This window comes from Talpa occidentalis, unplaced genomic scaffold (genome assembly GCF_014898055.3).
Source record: "Talpa occidentalis isolate TD23 unplaced genomic scaffold, MPIMG_talOcc4v2.1 talOcc4.11, whole genome shotgun sequence".
Lineage (NCBI taxonomy): Eukaryota > Metazoa > Chordata > Mammalia > Eulipotyphla > Talpidae > Talpa > Talpa occidentalis.
Window position 1 is genome coordinate 37,142,937 of NW_023601104.1, and position 16,444 is coordinate 37,159,380.

At 38.7% G+C, this 16,444-nt stretch overlaps 1 protein-coding gene across 3 annotated transcripts in view; it reads left to right on the forward strand.

The window, feature by feature from the left end:
* The first annotated feature begins 314 nt into the window (after positions 1-314).
* The window catches only part of REC114 (REC114 meiotic recombination protein), an 81,229-nt gene continuing 65,099 nt past the window's right edge, over positions 315-16,444 (forward strand). For all 3 annotated transcript variants that reach the window (XM_037502901.2, XM_037502899.1, XM_037502900.1), the window contains exon 1: positions 315-493. In XM_037502901.2, coding sequence (XP_037358798.1) covers positions 335-493 — 159 coding nt within the window. In that variant the 5' untranslated portion in view covers positions 315-334. The remainder of the gene's footprint in view (positions 494-16,444) is intronic.

Below are 16,444 nucleotides of genomic sequence, written 5' to 3' on the forward strand. Positions count from 1 at the left end.
CAGTTTCGGAAAATGCTGCTGTCGGAGATACCCGAAGAAGACATGGAGTGTTTGCGGTAAGGGGGTGGGAGGGCAGAAGACTGCAGATTCCAGTCCAACTGCCGTTTATCAACGTTACTGCCCCACTGCAAGGTGTAAGTTACTTTCCTGGCTTTCCCCTCGTGGCAGCAAACGTGCCCTAGGCCAAGAACAACGCCCACTGCCCAGCAGGAGTCTTGGGGCTTCTGATTGGCTTCCACTCCAGGGGTGGGCGGGTCTACGCCTCCTCGCTTCCTGATTGGTGGCCTGCGCCAATTGGTCACTGCGCAGGGCAGCACACGTCGAGACGCCCAACATGGCGGAGGCGGGAAAGGAGCAGGTGCTTCTGGGGGTCACGGGAGGAGCTGCTGCCCAGTGGCCGCTACAGAGGTATGGGCGCTTCATGCCCTTGGGCACCGGAGAGCCGCCTAGGCCAGATCAGGGAGCGGGGACAGCCTCTTCCCCGACTTGGAAGGTAAGGCCTGAGGGCAAAGAGAGCGGAGGCCCTTCCACCCGCCAGGGAAGGAAGACTTCGGCCAGCACATGGACAGAGGAGAGGACATGGGCATTGACCGGCATGGTGAGGGCAGAGCTGGCCGACAGCAGCATAGGAAACATGTCAGACAACCCATTTCATATCGGAGTTGCCCTGTAACAGTAATATAAGGCACGATTGGAACCCAGAACATTCTCAAAATAATTACGCAGGGGGATAGTAACCATTCATATATCCAACGAATATTTATTGAGCATCAATTATCTAGGTGTGCTGGGGATGTATCAGTGAGCAGTTGTAAGTAGTCTCTCCCCACATTTATGGTTTTAGTCTGGTGGAAGACATAGTTTGTATCCAGATAACAACATAATTATATAAATCACTTCCACATTCCTCCTGTGAAAAGACGATGGCGTCATAACCGATTGTCATGCTTACAGGCACCCAGGCAAATACACAGAAGTACTAAATTTGAATCCTAGCTTTGCTGCTGGATTTCTGTGATCTTGGTTAACTTATCTTCTATCTGTACCTTATTCACTTTATCTTACAAAGAGATGTAATAATAATACCTACTTCATATGATTGTTGTGAACATTGAATAAGATAACCTCAAAATGTCTGTATAAAGTTATGTAAGGGTTTGCCATCATTATTATATTTTTTTGTCCTGCTGATATTTTAAATACCATGACTTGTCCATTCTTTTGGTCTGATTTGACTATATTGGGTGTAGTTTTGGATTATGCATGTGCCTGTGTGTTTTGGTGTGGTTTGGGCAGCAGGGGTAGGAGAAAAGTAGAAGAAAGGGAAGAAATATTCCAGGTGGGGTACTTAGAAAAACCTTAACACAAGTGATTTACAGAGAAAAAAAGTAAGGCTGATACTGAGAGAACAAGGGGAATGATAAAATGAGATGAGGTTGTCTGGAGAGCTAGGCAGATGCCTTGTGAACAATATCCTAAAACCAACAGCAAGCTACTGATGGGTTTTTCTTAGGAGGTTTCACCTTTGAAAGCTCACTCTGGCTGACGTGTGGAAACAGAATTGGAAGGGAATAGGAGTAGATTAAAATAAAATAATCACTTAGAACGCTATTGCAATATGCTAGGTAAGAGGTTATGACTTAAAACGGAAGGTAGGGAGGCAGGGATAGCAGTAGAAAAGGGGAAACTGGATGTATTTTGGAGATCAAAAGAGAAACTGATTGAATGAGTGGTGAGAGCAAAGAGCTTCTGAGTTTCTAGCAGCAACAACTGGGTTGATCCTTAGGGAATGGGAAATGTTGAAGAAACAGCAACGGAAAGATCCAAGACTTCAGTTTTGGAAGTATTGAATTTATGTTTCTGAAGCATTCATGTGGAAATGTTGGATAGATAATTTGGTACACTGGTCTAGACTCAGAAGAAAGATCTGGGCTGTAGATATGTGTTGTCAGCATCTAAGTGTGTCAGCATGTAATAAGATTACGTGAGATTCCAGGCCCCAAGATAGTCTAACATTTGTCGGTCAGGTAGAGGAGACAGAGTCTCTAAGGAAGACTGACAATGGACAGAAAGTTGGGAGGGACTCTGGAGAAAGAAGGTTCCATCAAAGCTACAGAAAATTATTTCAAGAAGGAGAAAACTGCATTAAACGATGCTGCAAAGTGAAGAAAAACAATGACTAAGGGGTGTCTGTTGGATTTAGCAACATGGAGGGCCTTGTGATCTTTACCAAGAGTAGTTTCAGTGGAGTGAAGAGGGATGGAACCAGATAAGAGAGGGCTGGAAAGTGACTGGTAGTGGAGGAAGTGGAGCCAGTGTGCACAATTCCAAGAGTTGACTGAATGTGAGTAAAGATGGGGCATGATGAATTGTTCACCAAATTCTAGATTATTATAGCTGGGGACACTACTTAAAACTTGATACCTGTATACTGAAGACCGTAAAAAAAGGCTTTAAATACCTAGTTATATTCTTGTGGAACACGGTATCCTGAGAAATTATATAGGCTGCAAATGCAATATGGAATAAATAAAGAGTTAAAGAGAAGGATGACTAACCTAGAATATGATCTTATAAAATAAAAACTGGGATGTTTGAGGACATTTAATTTTTGAGAGTGCCCAGCAGACCTGTTGGTAGCTTCTCTTAACATCTTTAAAACCCTTTCTCCTAAGGCATATTTATTGGCCACATTGACTCAGATGCAGTTGGATAACCCTTAGATTCTTGTCCCAAAACCCAGAGTCCATTGACTTTGACCAATGTAAGGAGATTGTTATTACAATTTTTCCTCCTTCTATTTGCAAAGCTCTTCATAATTGCTTATAAGGAACTATATTTTTCAAGTTTTCAAAAGTTTGGCATAAAGCCATGCTACAGTGACAAGAGATGAGGTTAGCTTTTGCAGTGCTTTTGAAAACTGAACATTTGTACCTTCCTTTGAATCCATGCCGAACTATCCTGCCTGCTGTGATCAGTTTCAGCCTCTAGGTCTGTCATTTTTTGGGGGTAGGGGGGTGGGGAACGAAAGAGAAAATAAAATTTGTTCTATTTTATGTGCTCTGTAACTATTGTGTAATAGTAATAGAAAATGATCCATATAAAGAACTGTACTAAGTCTGTGTGAATTTCTTATTTTAAAAATATAAAGTACCTGCAGTATAAAAAAAAATGTTAGGTAAAGCATAAAAATATATTATATGGAGGAGAGAGCCATTCTGGCCTTTTTTTTTTTCCCCTCTAGGGAACTTTCAAGTTCAACCTTGGTTGAACCTATTTTGAGTTTTTTTCCGAAATTATGGGAAGACTGACATCCTGGTACTGTTCTCTATAGTAGTTTAATTGCACAAAATACTTTCATTTGGCCACATGCTAAGGAAAAAAAATGTCAACTTAAAAGAAAATTTGAATAGTACAAGACATGTAAGACTTGAAGTCCTAGTAATGAGGAAAGGTCAAGTCTGAGACATAAATATTACATATAGAATCTCTAACACATATGTATATTGATTTGATTTATTTGCCTGATTGTTCTTGTTAAAAGTCAGCATCTGGAGGTAACCAAGCCATAATTTGGAAGTAAAAAAAAACAAAAACTTTTTTGTAACTCTGTAAAAAAAGAAAGGTGAAGGAAAAAAAAAGTGGTTTAGAATTATGCTGCTCAGAGTTCAAAGTGCATAGAAATCACTTGGATTTTTTTAATGCAAATTCTGACTCAGTGGGTCAGGTGTGGGGAATGCAAGTCTCGAATTTTAATAAGCTTCCAGGTGATGCTGATGCTTTTGATTCTAGAACCACACTTTGAGAGGCAAGGCTTCAGAAGACCTTGAAAGAGTTGGGCAGCCATATAGTAAAGTTAAAAAAATGAATTTAAGGAGTATGAGGTAAAGCAATCAGATTCATAATGAATATGCAAACGTTTTATTAATAGGGTTAATTTTTAAACCATCTGTCCTTTAAGTGGAATGAGCAAATGAAATACAAACTTGAACTTGATTTTAATTCCTTACATCTGTTAGCCAAGCCTTTCTGAAAAGATTATCATAATAACAGATTGGTCCATTTTATGTATTTTATGTCTGGATATAATTTAGTCTACTAATTTAAGAATAATTTTGAAAGGTGATGTTAATTGCAGGTTGCTTTTAAATTAAAGTTTTATCATGTTTTTCAGATTCCAAGGATTTCTCAGGTATGTCCTAATTGGTTGAAGCTGACAAGTTCTTATTTTTTTTCCCTTTCAAAGAGAAAAAAAAAAATCATCCTTTAACTTTTATAGGCAGAACTTAAAATAATTGCCCTACTTAGAAATTAAGAAATAGAATATAAAGTTTGTACTTTAAAGGAACTTTTAAATGGGGATTCAATATAAGATACTCTTTGGGTCCTTTTAATAGTGTTTTTTGTTTTCCTGGTACCTACATATTACCAAGATGTGACAAGTGTTCAGTAAATGTTTGAATGTAACTTTTCTTAGGATAACCTGTTAACTATGAAATGATAGCTGTTATTTATTGTGTTTAATTTGGGATATTTCTCAGCAACCCTACTATACTCATTTTATAAATAAATAAAATTCAGAGTAGTTCAGTTGCTTGCCCACAGTCACAGAAGTAAGTTGAGAAGAATTCAAACTTAGATTTTTGGTTTATCTGTCTCTAGAGCTTGTGTTTTTATTCACTATGCTGTTTGTCTTAGAAGTGTTAATATTTCATATGGGGAACAGCAGTGCAATTATGTGGATGAGGAATTTTGAGATTAATGCACAGGGTGAAAATGATAAAAATGACAGTTTTTTTTTTTAGGAAAATTTAAGATTCAGTAAAACTGCAAGAAAATTATTTTTAAAAATAATAGTTCTTCTTTGCATGCCTGGTAATTTTTTATGGATCTCTGATGTTATGAATTTTAGCCTGTCAGGTACAGGATATTTTTGTTTTCCTATAAATATTCTTAAGCTTTTTTTTTTTGGTGATAAATAATCTGGAAACCGTTTGATCTTTTCAAATTTTGCTTTTAAACTTTGTCAGGTGGAAACAGACCAACATTTTGATCTAGGCCTAATTTTTTTCCCATTCCTGAGGCAAAGCTCTTTAGAGTACTCTCCCATTACCCTGCAAATTATGAGGACTGGTCCCGGCCCTTTGTGAGCTCTTTGGCTTGTTCCCTTAAATCCTTTCAGGTGCTTCTTCACCAAGGTTACAGTAGTTTGTGCACACGTGCATGCTGATCAGGATCCTGAGGATTTAAGGAGTCTCTGGGTTTCAGAGTTGTGTGTGTACTCTTTGGTGTTCTTTTCTGTAAACTCTCGTCACACTGACATCTCTGGACTTGCAACTCAGCAACATGTCACCAGGTCTACGTGGACTCCCCTTCCTTGCCCTTTGGCCCAGAAACTTTCTCTGTGTGGGGCAAAGGTAAGGCTTCCCCCACTTTGGCTCTTGTTTCCTGTTGTTTCTCAGGAATCATGTCTTTTACTACCAGGTAGGCGGTGTCTTGAAAACTGTTGTTTCCTATAATTGGTTCAGTTTTTTAGTTTTTCTCAGTTAAGAGGGTGAACTCAGTCCTTGTTCCTTTGTTGGCCCAAAGTGGAAGTTTGATTCCGTTTTACTCTCTTTTTTCCACTTCAGTTCATCAATTCACCAAAATATTATTAAAATATTTAGGGTACTTGGCATTCAGTTAGGCACTGGAGAGGCTATGTGTAAGGTAAATAAAGATAGTCAGGCTTTTACACCATTGCATTTACATCTCTGTGGCTATCACCTGTGGCCTTGAATGCCGAAGGCTCTTGGGAGTGTGGGTGTGGAGTGCGCATGCCTGATTGTGGACACCTGGAGTATGGCACGGGCATGCGTGAGTGTGCACACCTGAGTCTGGAGGCCAGGGATGTAAGGGCAGTATCACTCAGACAGGACGCAGTGGTGGGATGGCTACAAGAGGGTGAGGCCACAAGAGAATGCCAGAGAGCCCAAAAAAGCGTACAGATTAGCCAGAGGCTGGGAGGCCTCTCAGCCTCCTGGCCCCCTGGTCTCCCTGCCTTGCCAGCCTGTGGGGTTGCCCCACAACGGTGGTGTAGAAAGTGCGTTAAAACCTGAAAAAGCCACTGAGAGCTCCGGGATTCCATTATCTGTCTATCCAAATCGATAGAAAACCTGCTCTGTGCTTGCTGGCACTACATTGTGGAATTGTCCTCATGTTTCATCACAATCTTCTACAATTGGAACACTTGAGCACAGGATTATAAGACTAGGTAAGACCTGTTTAAGTTCTGTTCTGCAGACTGCTTTCATCAGTGTCCCTTAGGGTGCTTGTTGAAAATGCATATTCGTGGTTCCTCTGCTAGACCTAAGGAGAATCAGAATCTCGGGGCTCTCTGTGTACTGCTTCTTATGTACTGAAGTCTATCCTCCCGTCCCAATTCTGAAGGAAGAGTGGGGAAGGGGAACAATGATAAAGTAATACTGATATTATATAGCATTTTCCAATTTATACAGTATTCTCCATGGATCCCTTCCCATTTGATTTTTCCACACTTTAGATCTGATTACTATTTTATAGACAGGAAATTGAGGGCAGGTTACTTAGGAAGTGGAAGAACTGATTCTAAAACTCAGGTCTCTCCTTCCAGCCAGCCCTGCTGCTACTGTACACTGCTGCTTCCTGCAAGGCTGTTTTCCCTTATGAAGATGTAGGGATATCAATCAAAACTTGTCTTTTCATGGAATTTGCTTTTGGGGAGAGTTATTAGGTTATATTTTGTATTAGGATTAAGACTCTGACAGAAAATACAAAATAACAATGTATTAAATATGAGGAAAGTTTATTTTCCTTCTGAACGTACAGGGCTGGTATGATAGGGCACAGTGTCAGGAACTGAGCACCCTTCTTTGTTTCTCTGCCATGCATGACCTTGAGCACACAGTTCAAGATGGAATTGATATTCCAGTGGCTTGAGTAGAGGAAGGGATGAAGTGGACCTATAGTCTCTTAAGGAAGTTTCCTCTAATTCGCCATAAAACGCTTCCTTCTAAAGCACAGTAGTCAGATCTTGGCCCTGTGGTCATTCTAGCTGCTGTACTGCAGGTGTATGTAGTTTGTATTCCATGAGATCCAGCTGAAAACCAGGGGTTCCATTACCACACAAGTAACAGGGTATTGGAGAACTAGAATTCTGCCACACTTCCGAATTTGGAGATGACAAAAAAATGAAGGCCTTTCTAGGGCTCCCTGCTTGGAACTCAAAAGGCCTTTTCAAATAACAATGGCAACAGAAAAACCAGACTTACTTAGTGTACAAATACTAGCATCAAGAATTTAGAAATAACAAGTAAAATCAGTGAATCACCAAAGTGGTAATCAGTAAAAGTTTATCATGCACCCACCAAAAAGTTTACAAACCAGGAGCACTCAAACCAAAACACAGAATGAGACTCAGGCATATATGTTATAAAGCAGCTTACATAATGAGCCAGTGAGTTTTTTTCCATAGTGATCGGTTATAATGTTGTAATTTTTTTAAATGATAGGCAATCGGCCATTGACTACCACATATCAACCTTAGGAGTGGTTTGCTTATGATCTCCAAAGGCATAAGAAAGAAATGATCCCAGAGGTTAGTCTTGCAAAATAAGCAAAGTTAAGCTTTGATTGTATGATTAAATTGGTCTGCTCAGGTAAGTTTCAATATTGCTCTCCATTTGTTTTTGATTTTTTTTTTAAGATTTATTTATTTATACATACAAGCACTGGGTACAGTCAGAAGCGCGGGAGGGTGAGAGAATTCACCAGAGCCAGAGCGGGGAGCAGAGCAGGCAGAAGGACCGAAGTACGCTGCTGAGGGGAGCAGCGGGCGGCAGGAGAGGTCTGCGCGCCATGTGGGACCCTCCTCTGGTGGCCGGGGAGCAGCCGGGGATCGAACCGGTGCCACGGAGGCTGCGGGCAGCTTCGCAACCCAGCGCTCAACCGCTGCGCCACCGGGGAGGCCCTGTTTTTGATTTTTTAACTCCAGTATAGTGCTTGGGAGATGCCCCCCAAATATTTATTGAGTGAATGAATCAAGGCCAATAATTCTGCTTAAGCATCTGATCTTGTATTATATATAATCATTTAATCTCTCTGATACTATAAGTAGTTATTAATACTATTTTTGTTTTATAGATGTGGAAATTATATTTCTAAGAGGTAAAACTAGGATTTCACCTTATGTCTATCTGATTCCAGATGTCTTTTATAAAGTAAAAGTGGTAATTAGTGTTCACCAGATACACTAAGATTGTAAATCCCTGCCCTGTTGAAGTTGTGTGTCATATGACTGTTTCTGACCAGTGAAATATAAGCAGAAATGACCTAGCAGAAGCTTTAAGAGCCAGCATGTGATTCATCTTTCTCTTTGCTATCATGTTGCAGATATCAGTTGCTTTGCCAAAGTCTTTTAGTGAGAATGATAGGTGGAGTAAAGACAGGTAGAGTGAAGAAGAATAGGTAGTGAGAAATAAACCTTTGCTTTGGGGCAGGTTGTTGATTTCTGCAGAATATTATAATCTGTACCTGACTGATACAGAAATAATTTTATAATTGTGCTTATGTTGGACTGAATTATATGTCACATACATTGTAGATTACTTAGACTTTTTTTTTTTTAAGATTTATTTATTTATTTATACAAGCACTGGTACAGTCAGAAGAGTGGGAGGGTGAGAGAATTCACCAGAGCCAGAGCAGGGAGCAGAACAGGCAGACTGATGAGGTACACTCCTGAGGGGAGCAGCGGGCGTGGCAGAAGAGGTCTGCGCGCCATGTAGGACCCTCGCCGGTGGCCGTGGATCGAACCGGCGCTGCAGAGGCTGTGGGCAGCTTTGCAGCCCAGCGCTCAACCGCTATGCCACAAGGGAGGCCCAATTACTTAGACTTTTGAAGAAAACCTTGTAGTTGATGTTCTAACATTTTTTCCTATAACAAAATCATTACTCTTTCCAATGCACAAATTTATAAATATATACTTCCCAGTCTGTTTTCCTTCTTCAGTAAACAAAAGCTTAGTTTTAGAGGCTGTGGCTTGTTTGCATAACATAATTTAAAGTAGAATTTTTTTGTCTGAATACAATGAAGATTTTATTTTAGCATTACAGTTTAAAATTCATTCATGTTTAAGATTTGTTCCTGCCAAACTGTGTGCCACACACTACTCAGGTTCTTTTAAGAGGTGATCACCACTGGAAAAGCTCAAGTATGTACTCATTTGGAATATGGGGCACACTTTACCTCACAAATAATGTCATGACAGCTGATAAGTAAATTAAGGTGTTTCTTTAACCCACATACAAAAATATGATTTGAATATTGTAAGTGTCATGAGATTAAATGAGCCTTGTTTGTGAATGAAGAGAAGGCAGTGTCTATGGAAATAGCCAAGGCCAAGATGAGAGTTGCAGAGACCTAGGAGAGGTGTAATGATATTTGTAAGATTTATTAGTTTGGGAATTTTTTAAATTGATTTATTTTTTACACTGTGGTTAATTTTTGGACAGTATTTGATTTCTCTCCTCAGGTGAAATCCCCATAGTTTTCCCACCACCATAGATCCGTGATCCATCACCACAGTCCCTTGTGCTCTCCCCTCCCCTGTTTTGACTCTCTCCCTACCCCTCCCCTGCTCTTAGCCTCAGATCTATGGTCAGCTTGCAAGTTTTGTCTTTTTCCTAACTCTTTGGTTTCTTTATATTCCACATATAAGTGAAAACATCTGATATTTATCTTCTCCCTTCTGACTTATTTTGTTTAGCATAATCTGTTCCAGCTCCAGGCATGTTGCTGCATGTTTATCCATGTTTATCTTTTTGATCACCAAATAGTATTCCATTGTGTATATATACCAGAAATTCTTGATCCAGTCATCTGTTTTGGGACATTTAGGTTGTTTTTATATCTTGACTATTGTAAATAGTGCTGCAGTGGTCAGAGGAGTGTAGGTTTCCTTTTGAATTAGTGGTTTTGTGTCTTTAGGTAGGTTCCTAGGCATGGAATCACTGGATCATATGATAAATCCATTTTTAGTGTTCTGAGGCACCTCCACACAGCTTTACATAGTGGCTGAAGCAGTTTACATTCCCACCAGCAATGTAAGAGGGCTCCTTTTTCCCCATGTTCTTGCCAGCATTTGTTGTTGTCAGTTTTAATATGGGCCATTCTCACAGGTGTGAGGTGGTATCTCGTAGTGGGTTTGATTTGCATTTCTCTGATTGTAAGTGATGTTGAGCATTTTTTCATAGGTCTGTTGGCCATTTGCATTTCCTCTTTCCAGAAGTGTCTTTAGCTCTTCCGCCCATTTTTTGACTAGGTTGTTTGCTTTCGTTGAGTTGTAGATCTTTGATATCAGTCCTTTATCAGATTTATGGTGTGCATATGTTTTCTCCCATTTAGAAGGGTGTCTCTGTTTTAGTTACTGTCTCTTTTGCTGTATAGAAACTTTTTAGTTCGATGTAGCCCCAGCTATTTATATTCTCATTTGTTTTCCTTGCTTCTGGAGATGAGTCCTGAAAGGTATTTCTGAAGTTTATGTCATGGAGTGTTTGGCCTATGTTTTCTTCTATACATTTTATGGTTTCGAGTCTTACATTCAAGTCTTTTATCCATTTTGAGTTGATTTTTGTGTATGGTGTTAGATAGTAGTCTAGTTTCATTCTTTTGCATGTGACAGTTCAGTTTACCCAACACTATTTATTGAACAGACTTCCTTGTTCCATTGTATATTCTTTATGCCCTTGTCATTGATTACTTGACCATATATGCGTGGTTTTGTTTCTGGATTTTCAATTTGATTCCATTGGTCTGTTTTTTGATCCTGTACCAGGCTGTTTTTATTATTTTTTTTATTTTAATTTTTTTAAAGAGGCATGTATTTTTATTTGTTTGTTTGTTTGTTTATACATGCACTGGGTACAGTCAGAAGCGCAGGAGGGTGAGAGAATTCACCAGAGCCAGAGCGGGGAGCAGAGCAGGCAGAAGGACCGAAGTACACTGCTGAGGGGAGCAGCGGGCGGCAGGAGAGGTCTGAGCGCCATGTGGGACCCTCCTCCGATGGCTGGGGAGCCCAGGCTGTTTTTATTGTTATGACTTTGTAGTATAATATGAAGTCTGGGAGTGTAATACCTGCATTCTTTTTCAGTTCAAAGAGCTTTGGCTATTCAGGATTTCTTGTGATTTTGTATGAATTTCACCAATGTTCTATTTCTTTGAAGAATGTCATTGAGATTTTTATTGTAATTGCATTGAATATGTAAATTGCATTGGGTAGAATGGCCATTTTGATAATACTGATTTTTCTGATCCATGAACAGGATCTTCTTTTTTTTTTTTTTTTTTAAAGATTTATTTATTTATACAAGCACCGGGTACAGTCAGAAGCGCGGGAGGGTGAGAGAATTCACCAGAGCCAGAGCAGGGAGCAGAGCAGGCAGAAGGACCGAAGTACACTGCTGAGGGGAGCAGCCGGAGGCAGGAGAGGTCTGCGCACCATGCGGGACCCTCCTCCGGTGGCCGGGGAGCAGCCGGGGATCGAACCGGCACCGCAGAGGCTGCGGGCAGCTTCGCAACCCAGCGCTCAACCGCTGCGCCACCGGGGAGGCCCCATGAACAGGATCTTCTTTCCATTTTTTTGTGTCTTCTATTTCTTTTAACAATGTTTATAATTTTCCTTGTATAGATCTTTTACCTCCTTTGTTAGAATTATTCCCAGGTACTTCATTTTTTTTTTTTGTACAATTGTTAATGGGATGATTTTCTTAATTTCTTCCTCTTCCAAATGATTGTTTGCATATAGGGAGGCTACTAATTTTTCTGTATTGATTTTGTAACCTGCTACTTTACTGAATTGGTTTGTTGTTTTAATTAGTTTGTGGATTTTTTTAGGGTTCTCCATATATATCACATATATATTCATTTGCAAATAATGATAGCTTTACTTCTTTCCCATTTTGGACTCCTTTTCTTTCTCTTGACTGATTGCCTTAGCTATGACTTCAGTATTATACTGAAAAGCAGTGGTGAGAGAGGATATCCTTGTCTTATTCTAGATCTTAATGGAAAGGCTTTCAATTTTTCACCATTGAAAATGTTAGCTGTAGGTTTGTCATATATGACTTTATTATGTTAAGATATATTCCTTTTACCCCAAGTTTCTCAAGGGCCTCATTATAAATGGATGTTGAACTTTACCAGTGCTTTCTCAGCATCTGTTATGATCATATGATTTTTATTTTCCTTTTCGTTGATGTGAAGAAATACATCGCTTGAATATTGGGTGTTGAAGCATCCTTGTGTCCCTGAATAAATCCTGCTTGGTTGTGGTGTATAATCCTTTTGATGGATTTGGTTTGCTAAGGGTTTTAGCATCCATGTTCATTAGGGAGATTGGTCTGTAGTTTTCTTTTTTTTTTAAAGATTTATTTATTTATTTTATACAAGCACTGGGTACAGTCAGAATCGCAGGAGGGTGACAGAATTCACCAGAGCCAGAGCGGGGAACAGAACAGACGGACTGACGAATGACGAAGTACACTGCTGAGCGGAGCAGCGGGCTGCCGGAGAGGTCTGCGCACCACGTGGGATCCTCACCGGCGGCCAGGGATAGAACCGGCGCTGCAGAAGCCATGGGCAGCTTCGCAGCCCGGCGCTCAACCGCTGTGCCACCAGGGGAGGGCCGGTCTGTAGTTTTCTTCTCTTTATTTGGTTTTGGTATTAGTGTGATGTTGGTGTCAAAAAATGTATTTTATAGTATTCCTTCTGTCTCATTTTTTTGAAAGAATTTTAGCAGGATAGGTATTACTTCATATTTTAATTTTAGTAGAACTTGCTTATGAAGCTATCTGGTCCTAGGCTTATGTTTTTGGGGAAGGTTTTCATTACTGTTCACATTTCCTTACTTGTGATTGGTTTGTTTCAGTATTCTTTTTCTTCTTTGTTCAACCTTGGGTGGTTGTATAATTCTAAGAATTTGTCCACCTGATCTAGATTATTGAACTTGTTTGCATGTAAATGTTCATTGTAATCTCTAATTATCCTCTGGATTTCTGCTGTGTTTGTTGTTATTTCTCATCCTGAATGATCCTATTTATTTGAGTTTTCCCTCCCTCTCTTTCTTTATAAGCCTGGTTATAGGTCTATTTTATTTTTTCAGAAAACCACCTTTTGGTTTCATTCATCTTTTGGACTGCCTTTTAAATTCTGTTTCATTTATTTCTATTTTAATTTTTATTATTTCCTTCTACTGACTTTTGGGTTTTTTTCAGTTTTGTTCTTTTAGGTTTTGTTCTTTTTCTCATTCCTCAAAATAGAAGATTTGGTTGTTTCTTTGGGTTCTTGTTTCTTGATTTGGGTCTGTATTGCTATATACTCTCCTCTTAATACCACTTTTGTTATGTTCCATATATTCTGTAAGGTTGTGTCCTCATTATCCTTCATCTCACAGTATTTTTTAATTTTTTCTTTGATTTTCTCTTAATCCAGTGGTCTCCACATAATGGGAGAGTTGTTCATGTTGCTCAGTCTCCACATACTGGGCTAGCTCCTTCCTTTCCTTGTGTAGTTGATTTCTACTTTGATACTTTTATGGGGAGAGACATGATGTGTGGTATGAGTTCTTTCTTCATGTACTTGTTGATATTTGTCTTGTGATCAGTGTGTGCTTGATCCTGGAAAATGATCTGTATGCACTTGAGAAAAATGTGTATTCAGTTTGTTAGGGATGCAGTGTCCTATAAATGTTTGTTAGGCCTGTGTGGTCTATTATCTTTGTTTAGGCTATTGTGTCCTTGTTTGTTTTCTGTCTCATTGTGTCTATTGTTGAGTGGGATGTTGAAGTCTCCTACCTCATATGTAATTTTCTCCACTGTTTGTTTTCAGAGACAATAGTAATACAGTAATATATTTTGGCATTCCCTCATTTGATGAGTCTGTATTATTGAGTATGATGTCCTCCTGGTGTATTGTCCCTTTGATCATTACATAGTGCCCATCCATGTGTCTTGTTATTGGTGAGTTTAGTCCATTAACATTTAGGGTGATTATTGATATGTGGAAATCTATTACAGACATTTTGTACATCATTTTGTGGTTCTATTTAATTTCTTGTTCAGTTCCTCATGTTCATTCCTCTGTTGGTTTAGAACCTGAGGATCCTTGTAATGCTACTAGGAGTGGGGATTTTGTAGTACCAAATTCCCAGATTTTTGTTTGTCTGAGAAGGTCTTTATTTTTTCTTTATATGGGAAGGAGAGCTTTGCAAGATAAAATATTTTTGGTTGGCATTTTTGGGAGTTTTTTAAATATGTCACTCATAGTCTCCTCTTGCCTAGGGTGTTTCTTCATAGAACTCTAATGTTAGCCTAATTGTTGTTCCTTTATAGGTTATCTGTTTCTTCCCACTCATCAACTTCATTGGTTTTTCTTTGTCTTGAACTCTTGGAAGCTTTACTGCTATGTCTTGCTGTAGATTTGTTTATTTGAGATAGTTTGGCGTCCTTTTAGCTTCCTGCATGTCTGTTTTCATTTCCTTCTTCAAGTTTGCGATGTTTTCTTCATTTATTTCCTTGAATAGCTTTTCAGTTCCCTTTTCTCCTTCTGGGATTCCTATGACATATTTCCTTACTTAATGGTGTCAGATAATTCTTGAAGTGTTTCTTTATTCTCTTTTCCTTTGTATCTCATTTTCTTTCTTGGTTCTTTTCATATCTCTGTCTTTGGGATTAAAGATGCATTCTTCCATTTCATCTATTCTATTTCTATGACATTTCCCAGAATTTTTTACCTCCTCCACTGATCTTTTTCCACCTTTCAGTCCTTTATTATCTTAAAGTTTCAATCTCCATCTTCTGTTTGCTGATTATGTTTCTCATAGTGTTCTTTTCCTTTTCTGTGTCTTCCTGTATCTCCTATCTGTTTTTCTGAGTTTTATTTGTGTTATTCAAATTATTTGACTTCCTTAATTATGGCAATTCTGAATTATTCATCTGACAAGAAAAAAAATTCTTCCCTGTCAGTGTTGCTGGGTTCTGGAGATTGATTTTCATTCTGTGGCATATTGTTCCTTGAGGGCTTGCTGGATCATTTGTACTCTTCATTCTCACCACTGTTTGCTTTCAAGTCATATTTGCTTTGCAAGAGATGGAGCTTTGATTGGGTGTGGGTCTCCCTCTCCCTTTAGTCTGAGCATTTACCCAGATAGGATGCAGGTTGTTCAGGTCACTGGGGCCAGTGGGTGGAACCTCAGCTAACTGAGCTTACCAGGTTTGGATCATCCAAATATGTCCAGGTTGTTGAGAAATGTTTTAAAGTATTTTTAAACATATTGCAGAAATATTATAATTTACATTTTATAGAAAGAATAACAACCAAAGTAGTCTTTCTAGTAATTTAAAAGACATAACATATTCCTCTATTACATGGAAGGTGTTTAGAATAAATATATTCCACTAATCACTACTAATTTTTAAAAATATTTTATATAATTCTTACATCATTTTTCATTTTTGCACAATGTATGCATTATCATTTTGGTTACATTCCCCGTACAATTGCACTCCCCCTTATTTTGACCCTAATCATCCCCCCCCCCAGTGTATCTCTGGTTTATAGTTGCTTGTTGATTTTGATTTTCACTTTGAGTTAATTAGTCTTTTTCCTGGTCCCTTATTTAGGTTTTCTAAATTCCTGCTATGAGTAAGACCATCTGGTATTTTTCTTTTTCTTTCTGACTTATTTTGCTGAGCATGATCCCTTCTGGCTCCATCCATGTTGCTGCAAACTGCGTGTGTTTATCTTTTTTGATTGCTGAGTAATATTCCATTGTGTATATGTACCACATCTTCTTGATCCAGTCATCTATTTTTGGGCATTTGGATTGTTTCCATAGCTTAGCTATTGTAAATAGTGCTGCTATAAACATAGGGGTGCAAGTACCCTTTGGAATTAATGTTTCTGTGTCATTTGATGATCAAGTTAACTCTAGTAACTAGGTTTAAAAGGACTAAATAATTTCATGATCTTTAATCTTATTCTCAGAGATACTTGGTGAAAGAAGGAATCACATCTCATGCATTGATGCATGAGGTGATTTTTTTTTTTTAGGTTCTAAAGAAAAAAATTCTCCAGGTATATTTACTGGGGGGGTCATTACTTCTTATAATTGTGTTTATGATTGTTACTATTAACACTTTGCATTTCAAAAACAAAATACTAAGTTTTACAGCTATTAATGAGTGTTAGCATAGTATGCTCTGGAAATCTGTTGAAATAATTTGGGAATTTTCAGCTACCCAGAGTCAGCAGGGAAGCCACTGATAGCCTACTTAGCAATTGTGCATTTTCATATTTTGTAATGCATAAGTCAGCAGTTTGCAGCAGTATAGAGAGCTGTGACACTTTGAGGGGGTCTTAAAAGCAGAAA